At 44.1% G+C, this 25,269-nt stretch overlaps 3 protein-coding genes across 4 annotated transcripts in view; 1 reads left to right on the top strand and 2 right to left on the bottom strand.

Moving 5' to 3' along the window:
• Positions 1-6,370, bottom strand: part of LOC140309761 (zinc finger SWIM domain-containing protein 6-like) — a 43,012-nt gene extending 36,642 nt beyond the window's left edge. The window contains exon 1 of the mRNA XM_072387749.1: positions 5,859-6,370. Within this exon, the coding sequence (XP_072243850.1) occupies positions 5,859-6,291 (433 nt within the window). The 5' untranslated portion in view covers positions 6,292-6,370. The remainder of the gene's footprint in view (positions 1-5,858) is intronic.
• A 3,082-nt stretch (positions 6,371-9,452) lies between these two features.
• On the top strand, positions 9,453-11,475 carry smim15 (small integral membrane protein 15). Its single transcript, XM_072387754.1, has 2 exons — positions 9,453-9,540; positions 10,790-11,475. Exon 2 carries the CDS (start codon positions 10,821-10,823, stop codon positions 11,043-11,045), a length of 225 nt encoding a protein of 74 aa, XP_072243855.1. The 5' UTR covers positions 9,453-9,540; positions 10,790-10,820; the 3' UTR covers positions 11,046-11,475.
• A 755-nt stretch (positions 11,476-12,230) lies between these two features.
• On the bottom strand, positions 12,231-25,239 carry ndufaf2 (NADH:ubiquinone oxidoreductase complex assembly factor 2). 2 transcript variants are annotated; one of them, XM_072387752.1, is made up of 4 exons: positions 25,016-25,239; positions 15,796-15,885; positions 14,792-14,832; positions 12,231-12,808 (listed from the first exon to the last, which is right to left on the bottom strand). In XM_072387752.1, the coding sequence occupies exons 1-4, from the start codon at positions 25,128-25,130 to the stop codon at positions 12,566-12,568; spliced, it is 489 nt and encodes a 162-aa protein (XP_072243853.1). In that variant the 5' UTR covers positions 25,131-25,239; the 3' UTR covers positions 12,231-12,565. The 2 variants fall into 2 exon arrangements, with proteins under 2 accessions (XP_072243853.1, XP_072243854.1); XM_072387753.1 differs by lacking the exon at positions 25,016-25,239 and adding an exon at positions 16,522-16,675.
• Positions 25,240-25,269: the final 30 nt, after the last annotated feature.

The following is a 25,269-nucleotide window of genomic DNA, read 5'->3' on the forward strand; positions in this document are numbered from 1 at the left end:
GGATTCCTAGACGGAGTCAGCCAACCGAGGAGCTGTGCTGACGCACACCCAGCAGCCACAGTCTGGGACAGGAGACAAGTCATTCTGGAACAGGGACCGGGGCAGACGTTACAGAGATCAAGCTCTGGAACTTTATAACTTTAGCTGGTTTATTTAAACAAGGGTCGATGCACACAGCTCTTATAGGCCGTAATAGGGCGCAGGGTCGGTTCTGAAGAGAGGTCTTTGGGTAGTAAGTGAATAGCCTGGCAGTCTGGCAGAAACAAGGCAACCAGGGCTGGACCGGGTAGCGATGATTTAAGAGGGGAAGGGAGGAAACAACTATGTCTGGGACCAGGAATAGGACTGGGACAGTGGCTGGCTCCAGTCAGGTAGACGAAGTGGAAAAAAGCCACACAGACGTTAGTACTTGCTTGAGATGCCAGGACCATCATCTGGTGGTACATCTTGGGTACAGTATTGGAAATGTGGAGAGAAGGAGACCGTTATAGCCAGGTGTAGATGATGGAACATGGCTGGCTACAGGAAGTTATGGTCTGTGGTGGTCACAACTTATCTAAAGGCCCATCTGGGACGAAAACTAGATAGAATTTGAAGCTGAGGCAGAAACTGGAAATGCGGACCTTCTGGAGAATTCAAGCTAAGAACACGACACAGCTAGCAGACAAACCAGTGGTCATCTATCACTCGACAGGTATGGTACGGTTTTGTCACAGTCAGATTTTGCTTTTATGGGTTCCACCCCCCGAGTAGAGACAACCAGACTGAAATCTGGCAGACTGCTGTCTGGCTGTTTCTGCTGATGAGCTAAAACACATTATAACCAAAATGAACCTGATTAAAAACCTATAAAATACAGTCTTTTCTCTAGCATTTGAATGCACCTGTATGCACGGACATGTTCTCACACAAAGATAGATGAAGCAAATGTATTTCCATGACACAGCTGAAAGATATCCTATCATGTTTCCATTCGGCCAATATAATGGGACATAGACATAGAAATCTGCTTCTCCCATCCTCTCAGATACACACAGCCAGACAGAGAGGGCATTTTCCTCCTAAGACTCCTCAAATACATGCAGTCGCTGCCCCTTTCTCTTGGACAGCCAGATGTTTACACTTGCTCCAGGCTCAAGCATGTTTCCATGACGTTACACGTCCAAGGTTAGTCACATGCCGAGGGGTAGACCCGAGGCACCAGAACCTGGATCAATGCTCCATCAAAACTTGCACCTTGGAGTTTGGTCCACAGATGGGATCGGTTGACCCCACTTTCCCAGATTCCTCTAAACAAGATTCTCCTGAGCTCATCATTTGAAAGAAAATGAATAACTTGTGGCGATAGCTTTCAACGTGACAGAGGTGTACGGCGTCAGCATTTCTTCAGGTCCTAAGTCAGAAGTTTTTAGCCTCTTTACAACACGCTGCTTTCCTCACACACCAACAACATGTTTGGAAGCGTTCTGTCTCCTTGTCTTTGGTAGTGGGCATGTGGGCTCATTCTCCATGGGCATTGTAAAAAGATAAAGGAGCTCTCTGGCCCAACAGGAAAACAAAACCAGATCCACCCACATGAAAAGAAACAGCCCACACACAAACAAGAAGAATAAGCCCTCACCCACCAAAAGCATAAAAAAACTCAGTGGAGCCATGCCGTGTCTTGCTGACAACATGCTTGTGCAAGATTAATGTTTCGCATCTCAATTTCTGCGCCTTCATGGACGAAATGCTTAAAGATTTCGGGCCTCAAGAAGCCCTTTGAATGGCCTTGTGAAGGAAAAATGTGTGTGTGTGTGTATGTGAATGAGTGAGTTCTTGCACAAACAAGCTCAGTGTTGCTTCAACTTTGGAAGTGGCACAGATTTCTCCTTGGCATTTGGCTTACTGCTTTGTAACACAAACAATAACCTCCTAGTGTGCGCAAATAGTCTTTGTTTTATCAGCCCCTTTGTTTTGTGGTGTTGTCTGTGTATTGACTCGTTGTATAATGTGAGGTATTCCCACAGCTCTGCCCGAATGCCAAGCACATACTGTATATGTCATATAAAAGTCATACAAAATGTCACGTGGATCAACAACCTCTCTTTTAAGGAGCTAAAAATAAGTTTCAAAGGCGTCTTTGTTATGATTTTCTCCATCTGTGTTTCCAAGAATGGACTGTTTAAAAAAAAAAAAAAGAGCAGGGAACCACCAGCCCAGTTGCCATTCACCATTTCATTGGCATCGTGAATATTTAAAAAAAAAAAAAAAACGAGGGTGAAAGAGAGTAGATGACGCAGAAACCTAATTAAGAATCTCCAGAGCGTGAACAAATTAACCTGAGTTATGAGCATGCAGACGGGAAAGACAGACACACACATTTACGCGCACAAAAACACACCGGTTTGTCTCCGAAATAGGTGGAGCAGAGGAGGATGACATTCACACTCAAACAGGCATGACTGCCATGGACATTCAGTGTTATTCTAGGCAGCGGAAAAGCAACACATTAGAGGCTATCTAGTCCAGCAGCACCACCATGGAAAATACACCAAAATAGTTTTCAGGATGTGAGTATCTACTTTCATTCTAGTTTGATTTAAAGCAGCCTCCGAGTGTCCACCTCGTCACTGTAATTTCGGGGCAGCAGGATGATAAAATGACGTGCAGCCTCATGTGGAAAAATTTGCCTAACAAGGAGAACTGGATGAATAGGCTGTAGCATGTAGCCTATGCTAATGATGTAGCAAAGAGCGACATATGCCAGGCATCAGTATGTCACTCCTTAGGGACTTAAGGCTTACGGTAACAGGATAGTAAAAGTGAGGTGGTGGTGTGTGCACTGATTGGATGGTTTTTGTTTTTTTTTGTTTGTTTTAACCTTCAGCACAAAGCCCTGGAGGTAGAAAAAGGTGGGAGGGGTTAGAAATAAGGAGATGAAGGGTCAAAAAGAGGAGGAGCTGGACTGTCCATGTTGTGAATAAACGAGGCATGAGGGGATGAACTTGACCCAGACTGGAGGCCTAAAACAGGAAGGAGGGTAATGAAGTGCAAACCTGCTTTGTCATGCCATGCTAGAACCATAGGATTAGAATTCTATAATTAGAGGACGGGGCTTCATAATGCTAGCCTTCCTTTCAGCATGATGAGCTGCTGAGTCTAAATTACACAAAGGGACCAGAGAACAGATGCTTCGATCAGAACAAGCAGATCTGGAGGTTTTCTATTCCAGCAAATGAAGCTAAGCCACCGCACGGCACGGCCTGACTGACAAGCTGAAGGAAAGTGAAACTTGACGCAGCTGTGAGATTTACTGACATTTCTGTGATCAGCTTCTAACAATGTCATTTTGGCGGAAGACTAGCCGCCATTGTGGGACAGTTCCCCAAAGCAGCATGCATATCTAATTCCACTCATTTGCAGTTTTTAATGTATCATGCACCCACAGAAACTTTTCACACAGTTAGAGGCTAGCTGTGTTCCAGATGTGAGGGTAGAAAGAGTGCTTTAAGGGCTGGAGCTGCATTGTATAAACCTGTTATAACCAACGAGCAGTGGACTGCTAGATAACACTTGCATACATATATGAATATGTATCCCAAAGGCTGGCATTGGAACAGATGAGCTCGCATGAGAGAAAGAACACGCCATCCATCTCACTCTCTTCCTATTTCTGCGCTTCATTCTTTACTTTCATACATCCCTTTCACTTGCAATCACCATTTCAATGCCTCTTTCCTCTTTTGCATTTTCCACCCACATTTTCCCTCTAGGCTTCCCCTCTTTTTCTTGATACCACCCGATCTATTGCTCTTCCCCTAAAATGCCATCCCCCTATCCCTTTCCTCCACAGCACTGATGTATGGAAAGAGATGGAGGAAAAAAAGGAAAAGGCGAGTGATTAATGTCTTTGAGAAAAAGATAAATAATCACAGGAGACTGGGGGCTGGTAGTTGGCCTTAGGGGAGTAAATATGGAGAGTTTTATAGCTGCTCACTTGGGAGAGAAGGAGACGGAGGAGAGGGGAGGGGAAGGAGAGGAATACAGCGACAGCAGATCCATTCAAGTATATTAGCTTTCCTCCCCATACACAATAACCTCCTCATCTATTCTATTGCGCTACTGTCTTTCATCATCAACACTGCATCCCATCCCACTGACAGCACAAACACACAGAAGAAGCCACACAAAGCCATGCACACATGTGCAGACACACATAAACACACCCTCACAATCACCATGCATTTTTCTTTTTTCAGGCCATACCCCACTGTATGTGTTTGATGGGCCAATACATGTGGTGTGTGATGTGGTTGACAGCCCCCTCCCAGACTGCCCTGCTTTTAAGCCCTCATCCTCCAGTGGCTGCCTGTCCCCTGGAGTAGATTGCATCTTTTATTTATCATTTGCTCTTCCTTGGCTCTATGTTCCCAACTTAAAAAAAATAAAAAATTCTGGGGCAAAAATTGCAATCAGCATAACATGCTCTCCTCCTGCTGTGTAGGAGGAGAGCATGTCATTCTCCACTCTCTGTGAGCATGCGGGATGAGACTGACAGCCCATGCAGAGACGAAGACACACACAGACACATGTACAATCCCTCTGTGCTTATCAACCCCCCCCCTCGCACACACACACACACACATATTGACACACATGCTCTTTCTCACACACAAAAACAAGAATGGTTCACAGAAAAAGACCCTGTTACCGTCTTTGTTACTATTTTCCAAAGCATACATTGGCTCATATCTGCTCTATGACGCCTCGTACTTTTTATTTTACCTCAGGCTGAGTGTTTAGCTTCCTAAAGCCCCAAAAGAGTGAGCACATAAATGAGCCTAATGCTGGGGAATCTGGTAAACAGGCCAAAGAGGGAGGGAAAGCTGCCTGCCTGTCTGCCTGCTCCATGACTACTATTGTGCACTGCACATTCTCTGAGCCCACAAGAGCTGAAGCCATCTCCACACAGATTCTTTGGGGGGGATAGTAAGCCAAGAAGTGAGAGAGAGGAAGAGGGAACAAGGGAGCGAGATGGAGAGGGTGAGGGAGGGAGGAGGAAGATCATGCATAAAATCTTGTTTGCAGAATGCATTAAGATTCAGATGAACTGGGGAGGGTAATGGGATTAGAATCCTGAACCCTTTCCAAGGGTGGGGAGTCGGATTGACAGCTGAGTCTATTGCACTGACGAATGCAGTGAAATATTGTGGTTCTGGCAAAGACAGCCAGCCAGCCAGCCAGCCAGTCAGCCAGGCAGAGAAGCAAGCAGGGGGTTGTTGAGCCTAAAGCAAGCTATGCCACAAATAATGCAGCTGAGAGACAGAAATACATCTTTGTCTTTACCAGGTGCATATAGCTTTAGCTTCAAGTGAATGTTGGGTAGGCAGCAGAAAAGCTTCAGTGTGTCTCACAAAGGTGTTTGGCAAACAAAACAGAAGCACTGTGGCTTTAAATCACCGTCCCTCCCACCCTTTCTAAATATCGTCTATTTAGCCAGCGGTGAAAAGATATAGGGGGCTTTTGTCTGCGTACCCACTGGTGGGGGCATGGAGAGCTGGAAAGACACAAAAATAGGAACAAAGTACTAAGCTTCCAATTTGAATTGCTCCGGGCCATTCAATGCACACAGCTCAGTGGGTAAAAACAAGTAGAAGTGGGCTACTATTACGGGCTTATCTGAAAATAGGCTATTCTCTCACAGCTATAGGGTAGACTGGTGTGGAAATACCCTGCATTGTTTATAATAGGCAAGGCTATGGAAGGCAAACACAAGCCCTTTACAAGTCTGGTATGTCTCCACGGAAAATGCACACAGCGCGAGTGGTGTTTGCAGGCTGTTTTCCTGCACTATTTTAACCTTTTAGTCCACTCACCGACTTGCAATACGTTGTCCACCCAGCCATCCTCCAGCAGAGTGACACCCCGTAGAAAAGGCAGCTGGGTCTCGTCATTATTGTCCCCGCTAGTTCCACTTTCCTCTCCCCCGGCGTTGAAAGACGAATACATACAGATCTCCTTTTCGCTTCTCGGGAATGACCAATATACGATCCTCCGCTGGACGGGTTCCGGGATCCTCTCGAACCGCTCCTCCACCCTTTGGAACGGCCACTTTTCCGCGACTCTGCGTGCCGCGATGTCGAGCAACGACTCGGGGTTGTGTGTTTTTCCGTTTCCCGACCCTCCCGGAGCGGACCCTGCACCGCCACACAGGACTCCTCCAGCCCGCTGCCCCTGCCTGCATGCCGGGTTGTAGCCGGGCCGGCAGCAGAGCCGCTTGGCTGAGGGCTGCTGGACTCGCTCGGCCATGATCGCACCGCTTCCAACCTGAAGCGCAGTTCCTCTCCGATCATATAAATGGGATAAGGAAGAGAAAAGGGCAATCTCGCACCGATTGTTTGCCGTACATGGAGAGACTGCCCTTATTTGGAAAGGTAGGCGGCGCCTGTGAGTTCCGTGAAGTCCTTTGTGTTGTCAAAGTAACGGGAGTGGGCGGGATCCTGGAACTCAGCCAGCGCACGAGTGGCGCTATAAAAGGAACTGGAGGCGGAATTCCCGAACGTCGGCAAATCCTTTGTGAAGCCGTTCGGGAGCGCGAGGGCGGAGCCCCGGCGGCCGACAGACTTTGAAGTTTCCTTCTTATTTGAGTTTAAAGGCGGGGACTTAATCCAGGGGCGGCCTCGCAGTTTCCCACAGGGGTAAAAGGGGGCAAGAAAACCGACTTTTTTTTCTTCCTTTGGAGCTAAAGCAACCACCCCGGGCTCCTACTTCTTCAATAACCACTTGATGGTTGTTTTTGAGGCTTAGGTTTTAAAGGACTTTCAGCTGTCAGAGACAAAAAAGGCCATGGGAGGAGGAGGAACGTGAAGATATGAAGCCAGGCGTGCTTGTCTTCTGTGGTCACATCAGTCACTTTGGTCAGCTGTTTGGCTCACTGCAGCAGTCTTTAAAATCAATCAAACAAATCATTAAAAAGACAATCTGTTTCTTTACTTACTTTAACTTTAAAGTAGCCATCCACTAATTTTACACGTGGGGATTAATACAGTAAGCAGTGTGCGGCGTATTCAGCCTTGGAGAACATATGTGCATTGGGATGGAGCTCCCTAAAGTCTTAGATCAGAAACTTAAGAGCGAGCGTAGCTCACATCGTTTCTTCTACTGAGAACTTGTTACACTCTGGACTGTTTGAAAGACGTGTGTATTTACCAGCTGCAAGAGGTCAATGATCCAATCAAGCTTCTTAAATAAAGTGCAAATAGTTCTATGTTCGCAATTCAAACTTAAGATCCAAATAGCTGTGATCCACTCATATATTAGCTCCTAACGCAGTTTTATGGAAGTGAGACTCATTTTCTGTTGTGCCCCTTAACTGCGTTTGAGTCTATTAGAGTGGTTAAAAAAAAAAAAACTTAAAAAAGGATGCAGAAAATTCCTCCATGTCTGGCCTAACCTTACATTTTTCTAACAACTCTGACAAACAAACCAGTGGAGCTTGTTAACTATAAACTTGTGGTGCGGCTATTTTGTTGGTCCCCCACCCTGTCTGCTGGCCATGTTAGCTCTATAGCTATGAGCAGAGGGGCCCTACTTCTGTGGGAGTAATACCCTCATCAGGGGTTAGGGTGTGGTTGCATCGCCCACCCCCTGCATCTCCGTGCCTGGTGAGACATACCAGAAGCTAATGATTAAACTAAAATGTAACAAAGGAAAAAAAATCACCATACCGGGTATGTTTTTCGAAATTGTCTATAAAAGTTGGCCAAAACTATGCTGGTAAAACAGATTGTGTGTTTGCAATGTGTCTGTTCACTGCAAGCGTTCCCAGCTGCCCCTTTCCTTCCTCTGTGAGTAAGTCTAAAAGGCTGGCCTTTGAACTGCTCTGAAAGTGATCCATGCCGTATGGACAGAGCAGATGTGGCCTAACCTGATTTGGTTTCAATACTTCCCCACAGGAAGTTCACAAAGCCAGCAGGTCCTCCTTTGTTATGTTAGTCATTTTTCTCAGAGGGCCAGTGGAGCATTTTGCTTTTTCCCCTTACACAGTTGTTGCCCTATCATTTGCTTTATTCTCAAGACAGGGCATGATCAGAAGTTTCAATCGCAGCTAGATGTAATCTGAATTACAAGTCTTCTATTTTCAAACGTTTTATATTGCTATTTTGTTAAGGTGTTGTATTATTGTTTAGCATGCAATGCTCCAGCAGTAATCTGGTTTCAGATTTATTCACATATTATCAGTAGAATATATCTAATGTTGATTCAATCTGAAAATGCCATGTTTTCTTAAATTTTTACTAGAGTTAAAGTTTTAAAGTTTCACCTTAAATACCTTTAGCATGCTTGGGGGTTTTCTTTCAAGCGTGCTCATAGTTTTATTAATTAAAAGACATCAATAGGAGCTGCACTGTGGTGTGGTGATTAGTAAAGGGGTCTTCTCACCTCACAGCAAGAAGGGCCCTTGTTCCAATCCTGGCTGGAACCTTTCTATGCCGTCTATCTGATCCCCACCTCCCTCCCTCCCATCCAAAAACATATATGTTAGGATTACTGGTGATTCTAAGGTGATACTGGGAATGAATGTGACTTTTATTTTTTAGAATGAGTGTATCCTGTGTGTCTCTATGCAGTTACTGCGACTAGTGACTTCTCGCCCAAAGGCAGAAGCAGGGAGAGACTCTGGCACCTTGCTTTTCCTGAAACAGATGAAGTGAGTATAGAAAAGGATCAAAAACTATAAAATCTTTTTCAACTACTGTATTGCATGTTCGTGGAGGGATTTCCAAACTTTGCTGGATTTCTTTAAACCTCAGACTTGCAACTATCAAGCAGGTTTATGTTTTGATATTTGTGGGATATTACAGATTTGATGCTTTTCATATAGGGCATTTGGTACCCTACTCCACATAAATTATAACAGATCACTGGCAGCCATTTGAGAGGGGAAAATAGGTCTGACTTGATATAGATTTCATCACATTTGAAGTTTTCGCTTTTCAGGACTAAAGGACTACATTGCCCTATAGTTCATTTAAGGTTCACATCCAATCATGAGCGAGAAATGATGCTGCATTCAGGTTACATTTCTTAAACTTAGTAAGTTTTTCTTAGAATACGGGAAAATAAGATTCACAACTTTTCGATTTTGTATTATTAATCTTCAATAAAGTATTGGGAGAAAGGATGCAAATTTAGTAATGAAGTGATTCAGCTCAATGCTATTTAATTGTTAGCTTCATGCGTCCTGTTTCATTAACACACAATTAGCTTCAAATCACAAAAAGATGAAAGCAAACGTAATTACAAGCTAACAAACAATAAAATAAGCCAGTAACCTATTTTCTATCCACCAGGCTGTGTATATGTAAGTAATTTGATTACGGTGCGATGGCTGTAATAAAAAAGAGGGGAAAAAAGGATAAAAAATAGAAGTTTTGCTTCTCTCCCCATTCTGCTTGATACATGAATGCCTCGTGAATTGGGACTGTTTCACTTCCTGGAACAGGGCGGAGCTGGGTGTTTATCATCGTGGAGATAAACATAAATCTCTGCACTTTGGTAAGTTTATTTATTATATATAGTGTGATTTTAGCTCACTAAATACGATTAAAACAAAGATTTAATGTCTTTTTGATCGTAAAGTGCAACACTCTTTTGCTGTTTTGCCGAGAGTCAGCGGTTTGACTACTGAAAGTTAGGCCGTTATAGATGGACAATTTAGCTAGTCACTTTAGAAATGTAGCAAAATCTTCATAAAAAAATAACTTAGCTCTAATTACCATCGCAGGTTAGCTCAGTTTGTTAGCATAAATTGCCACTGCAGTGTTGTAGCCAGAGATAGTAGTTTGCAGTTTCTGCATCGTTGAATGCTAGCTACGACGTGAGCTGATGCTAGCTAACCTTTGCTCATTAGCAGGATATGATAGGCTGGTCAAAAAGCGCAACAAGCCAAGTCATGAATTACACAATACTAAATAAAAACACATAAATGGCCCATTTTGTGACAAGAGTGAGCCCCGTTAACAATAAGTGATGTGTAAAAAAACATGTTCAAATATTTGTGTTAGCTTCACCTTATTCTCTTTAAGTGAGTGAGATTATGTGTTTATATCGGTTGTGTTTCGCTACTCGTCAAATATGCAATATGTTCTGTTATAATAAGATAGGTCCAGCTGTCTTTGAGACGCTAGTACTGGACACTTTATGATAGTAAACAGTTCAGTAATCACCTCAGCGTTCCTTACCGTGTATCTACTGTATACGATGATTCTATCTATGGTTATTGAAATGATGGAATAAACAGGGTAGGTTCAGTCTTTATCAACTACATCAAAATGAGTGTGCTCAGTTTTTCAGATAATAATCGTGTTTACAAAAACGTCAGCCTGAGTCTTAGTTGAGACTACATTTTTAGACTTCAGAAATCAGAAATATCTTAAATGTAGTGATTCAGAAGAGAGACACAGCATCTTGATAAATGTCCCCTTTAATAAAACGGATTATTGCTCTTTTTCTGTCTACTGTAGAATTGCTTGTCTGGATATTTAATGTATACATTTTTATTTTGCTTGTAAGAATACTAGAATATATATAGTATATTAGATTTTAAATTTCGATGAGGCTTGGAAGTGAAAGTTGATGAAAGTGCATTTTCATTGTTGATACATTACATTCATTTTGCTTACTTGTCTACCTTCAGTATTATAACTGGTTCATAGTCCTACAATTATCGATCTATCCATTCTTTCTTTTTTTTAACTCATCACATTAGCACTGACTGTCCCTGGTTGTTTCTCATCTTTCTCAGCTTTGATTGAGCCTGCTCGTTGCTGAACAGGATGATTGATGTGCGAGCATGGGCAGAGTATGTTGTGGAGTGGGCTGCTAAAGACCCCTACGGTTTCCTCACTACGGTCATACTGGCTCTCACCCCTCTCTTCATTGCCAGTGCGCTGCTGTCCTGGAAACTGGCCAAGATGATCGAGGCACGTGACCGCGAGCAGAAGAAAAAGCAGAAGCGCCAGGAAAACATAGCCAAGGCCAAGAGGACCAAGAAAGACTGAGCCCGTTGGGGGGGTAGGATGAGGGCATAAAAACAGGGACGACAAGTCATCACGCCCACAGCCCTCCTTAGTCCAAATGACGACATGGTGCCCTTCCTTGTCCAGGCCCAACTGTCAGCGCAGGGCTACTATGCCTCATGTCCAGGAGGAGGGATGCTGGCCCCACAGACCTGACAGTGCTGAGATGCACAGTACTGCCAAGAGGAGGCTTGTCCCAGTGGGACTCTGGTCAGCAAGAGCTCAGCGATCATGTTTTTATACAGATATCGATATATTGTGCAGCTATTGCAACACCTTTCATTCCATTGTCAACACCCCTGTTCTGCTTATTTGACTTAATGTAATGAGCATATTGGAACTTTTTCAAAATCAGTCACTTGCAAGCTAACCAAATTATTTTCCAATAAAGTTTTCAATGTTGATAGGAAAACTTTGTCTGAATGGATTGAATGATAAAGTTCTTTGAATGCAATATCGAGCCAAACCTTCAACAGTGAAACAAGAGTGCTCGTAGGCTTTTATTCACTGATCAAGACTTCAATGAAAAAGACACAAATAAATATAAATGCTCAAATGTGGATAAGATGTTGCGCAACCTGCCTGTCATACACAGAAAAGATACAAGTAAATAACTGCATTCGCAAGGTTTATGTCTATGAAGACGGAGGAGCATCAGAGTGAAACCTTGTCAGAAGGGTAACATAAAATTAACAAGGCCCCCAATAACCCCAGCAGCACAGGAAGGTTGATCATAACAGCAAACAATATGGTGTGAAAGACTAACTTGTTGCCATGGAACAATTTGATTAGTGTTGACATTTTAGCAGTGTACCGGTTCTTACTTTTCTTCTTCGTCACTGACTTTTATTTCTCACGGTTTCACATAACTATCGTCTCTCGAGGAACACACAGTTGTAGGAAGACCGTCTTCTGACTGTCAGCTCTGCTCAACTTCCTTCAGCAACTCACACCAGATGAAGGAAGTGAACGGGGAAGAATTTCTTCTTCGGAGTAAACACAGAAACATTCATTATTCTAACCGGAGCGGGAGATTAAAGATTAACAAAAACTTCAGACTCTGTATTGAATGTAACTGGAGTTACATTTTGGAACATGTGAGAAATGATTTCATACATTATCTCCCAAACATGAGATGTACTCCGCACACTCGAGGTAAACCCCGTATTTATTTAACTTTTTTCCTTTTATTTGCAGGGCTTTGAGTGACATGAAATTAGCCCATAAAGTTAGATTCAAAATAAGAGAAGCATACTGTCTTGGGTACAAAGGGAAAGGAAAATGGAAACCCGCTTTAAAGTGTAGAAAAGTCCAATAAAACTGCAGTGAACACTTCTGTGAAGGTAAAAGTCGAGTTGGTCATTTCCAAAGTCATAGTTTATTTGCGTTATAGAGAGAGAAGTTTCAGAGATCAAATCTCCACTAAACGTTTATGGTGGGGCCTTTTTTTTGTGGATTGCGTTACAGTGTGCTGCAGTTTCAGTCTCTGTAGATGTCTCAGTCTATTTCTTGGAAGCGGGTATCCAGGAGCCCGGCTGGAACGTGTTTGCAGTGCTTGTTGGCTCTTCGCTTATCTCCTGCTTGCCAAAGCTGGTGGCAGCTGCATGGCCCTGCGCCACAGTCTTTGCAGGTGTCGCCACCAGACCTTCCTCGTACTCTTTAGCCTGTTGAGCTAGATCTTTCTCCTCCACCTCCTTGGCCTTCAGTTTGATCTGCTCCCTCTGGGACTCATTCACCAGTAGCTCCTGTGCAATAAAGAGACACGCATTCATGCCACATCAGGGTCTATCCGCATGGATTATCACATAAAACCAAAGTATTTCCAGGACGTTTGTCACAGAATGATGAAAAACAATGAAAATAATTATTAAATACAACAGCTGACAGTACAGAACAGTAATGCAATTACATGACCTAAACCCAGACAAATGTCAAAGACTGATGGATGAATAATCTAATTATAGAGTGACACATTTTAGTCAACACAGTGCTAAAATCTGTGGAAAGTGGTGATTTTTAATTGTTTGAGAATATAAGAATATACTTGAAAAAAAGGACTGGAATTTCAAAAGTTATAGCAGTCTACAGAGTCCTAAAATATTTGTATTAATAGGGAACTTAATTCTTCCACAGTCTCACCTTACATCTTGCACCTTTTGTCATGCCATGTATAAAGATTCTGAGCACTTGGCTTGGGAGATATGAAGGAAGAGATTATTCCTTTCTGCTCTGCTAACTTAATCCCATATCCTTAAAAGCGTTAGGTGATCAAACTTTTGGAGTTATTGAACACCAGCCACATTGATATGATTGGTTACATCAAGTTTTCGAAGCCATCTACCACGAAGTCTAGCCTGATCTGCAAAGGTCTGTGGAGTTGGAAATGTGAAGCGGGCAGCTCCCAGAGGACTTGTAAAAATGAATTGTGGCCTCAACATTACTTGCTGGAACTTCTAAGCTAAAGCAGTGATAATTCCCCCTCATTATTGACCTACCTCTCTCTCATCTTAGAGCCGCCCACTAGTTAGAAGAATAATGTGGATGCACTCAGCAGCTTCCAGGAACAAACGCGTGTATCTTTTAAGTCTAAAGTAGAGCATTCATTTGGAAAATAACAAGCTCCTTCGGTAAATCTATAGTACACGGTTTCAAAAAACCCTGATTTTAAAAAAAAGTAGTCCATGGCACAGATTGCTAAGCTAACAGGACAAGAGGCATTTACAAAATCAACAACCATTCCAACTCCTGGAAACAATTATAAACTGAACCGTCAACTGGTGGAATAGTTACCCACTTCAGCTGCAGCTAGTGTCCAGTGATGTTAGCCTCGCCCTGGCTCTAGGAGCCAAAAAGGAAGGGAGGAATGGGCATAATGCTGTTGTGTGCTGGCAAAACTGAAGGACTGGAAAAGAGAGGGGAGAGCCGTGGCCAAAAAGCCTTTTTTTGGGGAGGGAGACAAACATACTGAGCTGCTTTTCCAGCCTGTTAATGACAGGATTTAATCCAATCAATTTATGTCGGTTTGGACCAGGAAGAGAGGGAGCGTGACAAGGGGTAGGGTAATGTGCTGGGAGTGAAGCCTTGGCCACATCAACACTGTCCAGCTGTCGATAGCAGCTATTGGGCAGACGCAAGGCAGAAAATTGGAAGAGAATGTTCTGGCAAAAGAGGAAGGGGATGGCACTGGCTACTGGCAGGGACCGAGGACAGAGAGAGAGAGAGAGAAAGAGTGCCTGGGCACTGGCCTTCCAAGGGATTTCCTATAGACCCACATTTTACCAGCCAAATCATTTCCAGCATTCTCACATTTAAAGAGCAATAAACCCAGTGAGAGGAACACAAGGGGAAAAACTGCACGCCTTCACCATTCCCATCTTGGAGTCTGCCAGAAATAAAACACAAAAAGCCGAGATGCAGGCTTCTGCTGGAAAAAAAAAGAAAAGAAAGTAAACTAGGACATGGTGTCAGTGAGCCCCGTGCTCGGAGGCTGTTTCTGTTCTCAGTCGCGCCATCAATGCGCTTTAGCTGCTGTTTATTTTAGCACCTGTCCCCCAAAGTTCCTGGATTCGGTTAGAAATCGTAACATAAAACAAATCAAAGCTTTTCCTTTCCGTCTTTGCTTCTTTCTCTCCCTTGTAACTAGTCCCCTAGAGTCCAACCATCAGCGCAGCGGGAAGCTTGGGGGGGGGGGGGGGGGGGGGGGGGGGGGGGGGGGGGGTTGCACGTACCTCGATGGAGGGGGGCTGCTTCCGTCTGCCTCGGATCCAAGCTGGAAGAGAAAAAAGGCGAAGAGTGAGAACACCCACATGAACATACGCTGCACAAACAAAACCTGCAGTCATATTTCAAGGCTCCAGCTCCAGCATCACTGAGTTTGAGGGCGCTCCAGAAGCTCAGGGTAACTACTGAGAAACCCAGCTGGTTGGGGGAATGTAACCAGGTTTTTTTTTTTTTTTCAAGTTTGTTTTGTTTCATGTCACTTGGTAAACTACAGGGAAACATGCAGAACTAGATGAATATAAACTCAAAACATTAATCCGGCTTTGGTCTAGGCAGAGCAGGGCCACTGAGCTCTGTGTCTCTGCAGAGAAAGCGAGGATCTTCTTTGAACAAATTTAAAAGTATTAGTTTTAACATTCCTCATCAGTACCTCTATGCCTCTTTCTCCTCCCGAGCAGACCTATGGCTGCCTGTCATCTCTTTATCCGTATAAGAAGCTATATTTTGGCTGAGCTGGCTGCACAGCAGAGCAGGTTAAAGGGAGGCAGAAAGAAAAGAGGGAGAGAGATTGTGTAACTCTTCCTCCAGCTAGCGCAGGGATTCGGGGCCTCTTTTTATCCCTCTCTTATTTGCATCCTGATGAAAATGCATGAGGGATGGGGCGAAGCAGGATGAGGGGGTTTAAGGTGGATAAAGACAGTCTGAGACACAAGGAACAGTTTGTATCCAGTTGTAAGAAATTTGAAACACTACTTTATGGTGCGGCTGTATAATGCAAGCAGAAGGCATCTTTGATAAACTCATTTCCAACCCCCAACCCGTCCAGCAGGATGAAAAAAAAAATAAGCAAATGAATGGATTATCCAAAAGGTCCCAAAAGATACAGCCACGAATCTGTCATTCCATTTTATTTTTGCGCCACTCTGTTGGATAGCTGATTTGTTAACATTGCCATGTATCTGTATAAGTGATAGTTACAATATGCGGCAGGGATGCTGCAGTCCAAACTCACCATCCCACTCCATCGGAATGTTGCCCTCCATATATTCATGCTCTTTAGGATTGGCCACCACCACTATCCGCTTGGCACGGGCAAGCCTTCCTGGGAAAAAATAAAAAAAGAAGAAGAAGAAACACAGCAAGTGTGAGATAGTGAAGCTCGCCAATGATGCACACAAATTGCGAAGGAATACAAATAAACACAAAGAAGTTAAGACACAATGCTCTCCCTCACCAGCTCACAGAGATACAGACAGACACACAGATATGCAGAGGGATGACAGTGCTGTGACAGGCCATGGATGATTACCTCGTGGCCCTCGGGCCCTTCTCCTCAGATCTCGCTGAGTGGCTCCAAATCTGGGCTAAGCCTTTATGCAAATCAGTGTTCCTTAAACCCGACCAACCACAGCCCCCCTCACCGACAACCTCTTCCAATCGCAGCACTCTGGCTAACAATGCCCTCCAAAATCAACATCAAGCCGAGCAGGAGACAAAAGAGGTCAGATATCACAGAGAACAGGAGAGGCACGAGCTGCATGGAATATTAAGTGCTCCTTTTCCCCCCTATCTGTATACAGCACGGTGCTTGCTAGCAGCAAGGCCACCACCAATTATTTTGGTCAAATCTGCTGATTAGACAAGTTTGGCTGGCACATAGTGACATGGACACACAGGCAGGGGGGTGACTATGGAGAGACAGAATAAGATAGAGGGCAAGAGCAATAAAAAGACCCACTTGTGTTATGTCTTTGTGTGGTGCCAGGGAGCGTCATTCGGTTCCCACTAAAAACACGAGCTGGGCTACCCCCAGTTTCTCCTCACAGGTACTCAGGTGTATATCCATCGCTTCCATCCCTCCAAGAAATGATGAGGCAAGGAAGGAGGAGGTGCAAGCGGGGAGGGAGGGAGAGAGAGAGAGAGAGAGAGATGATGCATGGCAAACATGGCTCGAAGGAGAGAAATGGACGGGCAAGAAAAACAACACGCTCCAAAACACAGACAATCTGTCAGGATTCCATCACAGTTTCTCCGCAGCTGAATGGACATGGACAAATGGAGGCAACCACCTCCACGCACACCGCAGACTGATGGCCCTAATGTTCACTTCAGCCATAACAGATGGGTTTGGCACCGGGATGGATGAATGATGGCGCTTTAAAAAGTGGCGAAACGAAAGTCGCGAAGTGGGTTTCCCTTTTTCTGTTTTCGACACATTTGAATATAGAAAGAAAAAAAACAAAAAAACAACATCTTTCATCCATGTGCTGTCTTATGAGGACAATTTCTGTCCATACTTTATCCAGCTTCTGTACTAATCAGGTCAGCTAATTAGGCTAGTATTGCTTTGGCTCTGCCTTGGTTCCCACTAGATTGTCACTAAGGGCCTCACAGGCTTAAGCTATGCAGCTATTAGAATTTATTTATTTATTTTTTTGTTACACCGAGATTTAACAAACACCTCATGCTGCAAGAAAAACTGCTCCTTGCATTTGTTGACATGCATTCCCTTGAATTTCTTCTGAGAAAAAGTTTTCTAGAAAACATTCGTGATAGAGCTAAAAAAAAAACAAAAAAAAAACCCTGCGTTCTCTAGACAAAACTTACAAACACATGTAACACGTATGCTAATTATAAGCTGATCATATCCATATTTGCATTGGGTGTGGGTGGTAACCCACTGAAATGGCACCATTGTATTACAGACCTCACATGCAACATGCTTAGCTTCAGCTAATGCCTAGATAATAGGCATAAAGAGAAGAGCCTACTTTTTCCTCTGTCTCCTGTAGGTTGCACCTCTCCCCCTGTCTCTCCTCTCCTCTCCTCTCGTCTCGTTGCATTTGCAGCATGACTAAACCCTTTCCACAACATCTTTTATCTGCGGGTTCTAATGAAGAATACAGCACGCACATGTTTTTAGGAAACAAGCTTGATCCTCCCATCATATACGCCCTGGGAGGAGGCTCGTCAGTCTGACTGGAGTGAATCCCATGCTCGCTGTAATTTTTGAGCTAGATTAACTATGAAAAATGCCCAGGAAGAGACTAAACTAAGACAAGAAAACACTGACTCCTCCAACGCTGTAGCTGTAATCTGACAATGAACGGCGTACGTTCTGTAACAGTTGGGTTTATTTGGGAATGCAATTGTTGTACGTAGGCACTCTCTTCCTGTAATATAGCATCGAGACTTAGTTGGCCCGGCACATTTTATGCTTTTATTTAGATATATTCATATTTCTATATTTAAAGTAGCTTCATCACAACCTTAAAACATATGAACAGAGAAATAAGATCATACTTCCTACAACTCCTTGTTAATATGCCCGATCAACAACTCAACTTTTGAAAATTACAAAAATAATAGAAGATGAGGAAGCGGTCGGTCAGAAGTTCCCAGGACACAACCCGAAGTCTTCAAACTCAACTTGGTGTCGATCAGTTTTATCTTTGTACCTTGAAATCACAAATATGGGCCAGTCTTTCACGAAGTTGTTTCCTTTGTCAAGTAACGAAAAAAAATAAATCAAATAACAAGAATCCACAAGTATTCCAATTACATTGGACAAAGGGACGCAAGACAATCTTTATTGTGGAAAAAAAAAGAAAAAAACGAAAAAAAAACAGAGCCAGAAAATGTTTAGCATTGTCTGATGATCGACTAACTCGTACACTCTTCCTGACACATACAGTCATCAAACCGGGTGGATGCTATCTGTCTGCTTCACAGTCCTGCACCTTCCTTCTCCCCCACCTTGAGAGTGAGAAAGAGAGGTATGAAGGGTGTTAGGAGCTCTCGGTCTCAGCGGGCCCCCTTGTGACAGGTTTGCCTTCTCATCACTCACTAGGGTGAAAACCTATTTACCAGTCAAATATACACACACACACACACACGTACACACGTACACATACAACTGGCTAGAGCGCAGGCAGATTAACCTGAGGGACAGGAGCGAGGACGCTGCCTCTTTACCGTGAAGGACAAACGCAGCACTGCGTTGGAGAGGGGGAGGGGCCAGCGGCAGGAGGAATGAAATCCCACAGCATAAATATTTATGAGCCATCTCACCTGTCTGAGCACAACTCATCTGTGAGCATGGCTGTGCAACCAGGGGGGAGGGGAGAGGAAGGGGAGGGAAGGGAGGAGACAGAGAGGCAGGATGGGTGAGGGGTTGCCGTAGCAGCCACACTTCAATCCTTCCCATTCGTTAAAATAAGACATGATGCGCTCTGAGGGCTGCTCTTTGAACCCTGAACACACCCCACTAAACTCCATCACCTGCTTCAACACTCTCTCTCACACACACACACACACACATAAAACCCCCTACCTTGCACATCAGCTCCCTGGTGAGTACTGCTGGGGGCAACCTGAGTGGTTTTTCACCTCCACAATGTCATTGCTGGCATCTTGTGCCGTGTGCTTTTCTCCTGCATTTTGCTTTTCGTCACAGACGCGGATGTCTTGGGAGCACGCTTCAATCGGCAACATCTGGGTAAGAAGAGTCCATAAAACTCTCAATATCAGAGAATGATCTCTCTGCAGCTGACCCCATGTGGTGGACTAAGTCTCAACCTCCTTAGCATTCACACTGACATCTACATCCATCTTCACTTGTGCTTAAACAGAGTGCGATGCAGTGAAAATCTCCAAATGCAACAGCATTAGCAGTCATTGTTCCCTCTCAATGGCAACTGGCTTTCTCGGTTATACACAGGGAGTTTCAGGACTCACACAGCGGTGGAACAGCAAGCCCATCAGCTTGTGTTCAGCCAAGTTTATTCCTCTCTAGCTGAGCTGTGTGCTGGAGAAGAATGGGGGGACCAATCCGTGCATCGTAATGGACAGCTTTATGAGGATGGAGTGATCTGATAAGCATCAGTGATACAAGGGCAACCAGGTACCGACATGGGCACCCTCTCTCTGTCTCCCTTCCTCCAATCTCTTTCTCTGTTGAAAAAAGAAAAGAAAAAAAAAAATCATGGAGGGGATGTCTGAGGCCTGTAACCATGGTTACCCATTAGCCAAGAGCCCGGTGATGCTGGATGAGGTTTAGAGGGAAAAGGCCAGTCGTTGTTGTGCTCAGTTCCAGTGAGAGGAGGAGCTTGGGTATAAAGTCGGCCTGCTGCTGCTGCTTCTCAGTTTTATTTAGCCCTCGTTGTGCTTGTCCCTTGCGTTGCTGCCGATTCCATCAAGGCTTGAGGGACTCATGCCAGAGCAGTGCAGAAAAAGTCATATCAAAATGATAAAAACATGAAAAGGGATACTTTGATTTCCCCTGTGCATTACTTTTAACTAAATGCAGCTTTAGTTAAAAGTGGAGGAGATACTTGTCCCCCTCTATCTGAGACCACCCATCCTCATGGGCAGCCCCCACCACAGCCCAATGGGTTATGAAAAGGACTATGGAGAGCCAGGAAGTCAGCATTCTTTGTGCAGCTTTGGAGCGGTGTGAACCCCCTTCCTTCCTAAAGCAGCTCCTCTGAGGCCCATGTGTGTGCTGTCCACCCCTCTCCGTTCACCTCCGCCACTCCCTTCCTACCCCCTTCTTCCTTTTCCCTCCATTGCACCTTCAACTCCTCCCCAAACCACCACTCTGTCACCCTTAACCTATCCCCACCTTCTCTTTCTGCCTGCCTGTTCCACCCACTCATTTCACCCTCTTTCTGTCAGAAACCATCCTTTCACTTTTACTTCCTCCATTCTTCCCCCACTCTATAATTTCACCCCATATGTCAGCATCTCCTTTGTTCTTTGTCACTCACTTTCTGTACCCCACCTTCCTCTCCACCCTCCAATGGTCTCCCTCAGCCTTATCTTCTCTCCTTTCCCTTTCCTCCTCCTTGCCTTATTTCTCTCTGCCTGTCTGCTTTATTAAAATATTCTGACTAGAATAAGCAGCGCCAGGCTCCAGGAGATGTCTCCTTGTGTGTCAGCCTGTCTGTCAGTCTTCCTGGTTGAGTTTTCTGACCAACAAAGGCTCCTCAGGTGTTAAAATGTATTAGCCCTGAATCACGTCTAGGTCAACGGAAATGTTCATTTTTAAATGAATGTGCGGGTTTCTTTTGTTGGCATCACTGATTGTATCAAGCAGCAATTTACCTAAACAGTAAAACTAATTTCAAGTAAGATATATACACAGATGCAGATCTACTGCAGATAGGCAGTGTTTAATGGACCTGCAAAATACTTGAGCCACTGATATTGGATCTAAGCCCATGTGAAATTGCCACTGAAAATAAATGGGCCCATCTCTCACTTTCAGCATCCATTTCTTCAAATGCCTTTTTAATGAACTAGTTAAGCCATCCATGATGGACCACAACATACACATGCAAATATACACTTGGCAACCAGTACACAGCGAGATGAGCTAAATCCTAGAACGATTAAACAACCTTCATTTAAACCCCATGCATTGCAAGGCTGCTGATCAATTAGCATGATTTACTGTAGCGGCTCTGGACACGGGCGCTCTGGTAAACACTGCCATGGTGTCCTACTGTAGGATAGACCTTCCTTCATCACACCCAGGGGATGACTTGTGGCAGAATAAACAGCCATTTGGACCCTTGTCGCTTTCCACTGTGAGTCTTTCCACGGAAATATGGGGCTTGAATTAATGCTCTGATGACACACAGCCATCTGTTGTTCTGTTAAGCGTGTTAGGGCATGAAGTGGAGAGAAAAAACATGCAATTGCTGAATCCCCCCCCCCCCCCCCCCCTTATTTTTGGGAAAATGCACACAAATATAAACACAAACACAGGGTGTGTAGTTGCATGCTGCCTAAGCACACGTAAACAATCACAAATGCAAGCACTAATGCAAAAGCACACACCTCCTTCTCAGTCCCTAGAGTCACCTATCCTGAAATAGCAGAACTGAGGCCTTTTCAGTTTTTCACTTCATAGAACAGAGCTGTGGAATCAAATAAATAATAGACAAAGAGAGAGGGATAGTGATAGGATGACGAGTCAATGCTTCTTTTCTCTGCAACAGCGTGCTGCACCTCTGAAGAACCTCTGAATCTCCTCTATTCTCCACACAGTGGAGAGGACCAATAGATTAAAACTGCATGGCACACACAGCTTAAATGAATAGCACTAAAAATACATTCTTTTTACTGAGACATGAAAGGAAACTGCCTTTCCCCTGTCCAGTATTGAGCAGCCATTGATTCCAAGACAAAGGCTACACCTCCTCAAAGAGGTAAGAAAAATAGCAATCATACAGGCAATTATTTTCAAATGTGCCTGCAGCAGCCGATAATGTCAGCGCGCCTCTCTTCCTAAATAAAGGGAGGGAAGGCAGGCGTCAGAGCTGCAGGCCTGCTGCTGAAGACGAATGAGCCCATCCTGAGAATGCTGGGCTTTCATCTGGGCAGCATGACATGGCGCCCCGTGCAGTGTGAGGCAGAGCAGGGCCTGGGGGACAGAAGCACACAGAAAGACAGAGCAATATAGATTCTCTATTCAGCTCTGTGGGGACAGCACCAAGGCAAAGACCTTCGAAAACCAGTGGCCTTCTTGTAGCCCCGCCACACACACACACAACAATCCTAAGGCCTCCACAGCCTATATCATTGTCGTCTCTATGAGGCAAGCAGTATACAGCAGTCCTTTATAGCTGCTGGACCTTTTGTGCAGACAGATACAGAGGTTCTCTTTTTCAAGGAGTGCACTTCATACCGTGGACTTTTCATTTTGATGAGAAGCAACATCTAAGCAGAGGGGTTTAGAAAGCTCTCTGCTGGGTCTATCTCTCCACACTGTTGAAATACTTCACTGTTTTGAATAGAGATCAACGCTGGAATTACTTCAAAGGAAGAAAATCCAGAGGCAGCGATACAGGGGAGGGGCACGGGAAGAAAGGACTATGTGAAAGCAAACAAGAAGGGCAACCACTGATGAAATTAGATTGGACACATCCACACACACACAAAAAAAAGTCGTCTTCTTTTTCCATTTCTGTCTTAGCAACCATTGACATTCTAACATGTAGCCTATCCCCAGCTCTCAGATTTGCTTACGCCCCAGTTTGTTAAAGTTAACAGACTGAGAGAGGTAGAAAATGGGAGCAGCAAAGCATAAAGGTAGAGAGGGATGGACTGCAGCAGAGATGAATGAATAGAAGAAGCGGGCAGACAAATAAAGAGAGAGACTCCTCACCTATTTTAACCACAACTTGTGCACTGCAGTGGAAAACCCTGCGGTCCATGCCTTAAGGCCCTGAGCCCCTGCTTGGCCCATCAGTTTAAGATCAAAAAGAGCAAGCTTTAGCAAGACATATGGACTGAATAATGCATCTGGGTTTTTTTTTTTCCACCAGGCTGAACGGAGTGAGTGTTGGAAAAAAAAAACATGCAAATATATACACCGTCTTTTTCTTTATGGTTTAGGATGAATATATATATATGAGCCGGCATTTGTGCCTGTGTGGCGTACACAACAGTGTCGGTAAGAACCGTTTTTTCCTACAAGCCAACTAGCCTCTCTACAGTGTCAGTCATTGTGATGGGACATTGCATACGTTAGCCTGTAGCGTGCGAGAAGACGGCTTCTGTGATGTCTCATTTGAATAGTCTGACAGCCAGGGGTAGAGGAGCAGCCTTGTAATGAATTATAAATAAGAGGTGGGTGCAAGATTCCTCACAAACTGCTGAGAAAAGGTGAAGCACAAAGTCAAGTTCTGTCAGAAAGAAGGCAGGCATGCAACCTGTCAGAGGTAGGTCCCTCTTCAGCAGAACAAAATTCCCAAACAAAACAGCCTAGTTTAATCCATTTAGACAAATACCCAAGAATGCATTCACTGTATAACATCTATTAATTCTATGCAAGTGTGAGAAACTTTATCTTGTATGTATAATATTAGACCATGAGAGGGAGACAAACACAACGATATGTACTGAACTGTGCAACCTATAAATACACAATATTTGGGAAGAGAAGGCGCTGTGCTCGAGTATAATTCCACCGAAACCTCTTGTTATGAACAAATTGGTAAATGCACTGCATTTATGTGGCGCTTTTGTAGTCTTTTTGAACACTCAAAGCGCTTTTACACCACAAGCCACATTCATCCATTCACACACCCATACAGTACCTCTCTATCCACATAGCGTTCCAGGCTATGCAGTGTACACGCATTCACACACACCGATGAATGCATAGGAGGCAATGTGGGATTCAAAGCCCAAGGACTCTTTGACAAGTGATGAGGGGAAGCCAGTGACTGAACAGCTGACCTCCCGAATGGCAGATGACCGCCCTTCCGCGCGAGCTACAGTGGGCTCCAACTGTCTGTAACTGCTAACTAACAGTATTATAGCTGAAACTGACAAAGGTCTTGCTCTTTGACCTGCAATTCCCAACTTGTGACCTTACGTAGGAGGCCTGCGGCTGATGACTTTTAACGGGGGAATGCTACAATGCCAACAAACCTCCTATTCCAATAATGGGAAATTCTACTGATAATTAGAAAGGCAACTAGAGAGTAAGCTTGGCCATCAAGCTCACATGGCCAACAATCATATCATTGGTCTTTAAGACAGAGAGTGCAAAAGACACCACCGGCATCCCACAACAGGATCAGCCTGACACAAAGTCTTCTGCTTGGCTTGAGCAGCACATGCAGTAACACTGCCAAGTCTCAGTAGGGATATATTCCTCCTTATAAATCCTCATGACAGACAAGTAATCATTTGATAAGGAGCAGTGGTGGATCTATTTCTCTTTAAACATTTGGGACAGTAGAGTTGTCTTTTAGAATTTTTTTTTTTGCATTGAATGAAAAGTAAGCTTGTATCAAAACTGCAAAATGACCATGTTGTTATTGAGACAGATGCGCTATCTAGTGGTGACATCATGGTACTACAAGAGCAAAAGGGTAACGTAAAGTCGAATCCAAAGCAGCACGATGACAGTAGAGTTATGACACATTGATGCAAACATAAAAAAAACTCAAAGGTGAAATTTTTAAGAGTTTGAACTAGAACTCAGGAAGAGCGGCTAAAATTGACACGAAAACAAACAATAAAAAAAAACCAAGGGCAGTTTAGTTTACGGGAATGACAACCGGCAAAGTGTGAAGACGTATTGTCAGGGACACAAGGTAAAACACTACTTTTAATAGCCCTTAAAAACATTTTTTTTTAAAAAAGTATCATCTTCACTTGTCTACGTGTGTTAAAATCAAAACAAGCTAATTTTAGCACAAGTCTTATTTTACCTGTCCACGACCTCTGTTCAGGGATAAAGTAGTATTTATTGCCCAAATGGTCTGTCCCAACATGGTCGCGTACTACTCCAAAAGTACGCCTGAGAAATCCAGCAATTCTGCTCATCTTTACAGTACAAACCAAAGGTTCTGGAGAAAATTGTTTCTCCCTTAGCAGTTGACTGTCCTCTCACGCTCTTGTTTATGCAAGGGCTAGTGGCTCAGGAAGAGAATTAACAAACTGAGTTATGATTGGACGGCTGTAC

This window comes from Leuresthes tenuis, unplaced genomic scaffold (genome assembly GCF_036924035.1).
Source record: "Leuresthes tenuis unplaced genomic scaffold, fLeuTen1.0.hap1 SCAF_6, whole genome shotgun sequence".
Classification (NCBI taxonomy): Eukaryota; Metazoa; Chordata; class Actinopteri; order Atheriniformes; family Atherinopsidae; genus Leuresthes; species Leuresthes tenuis.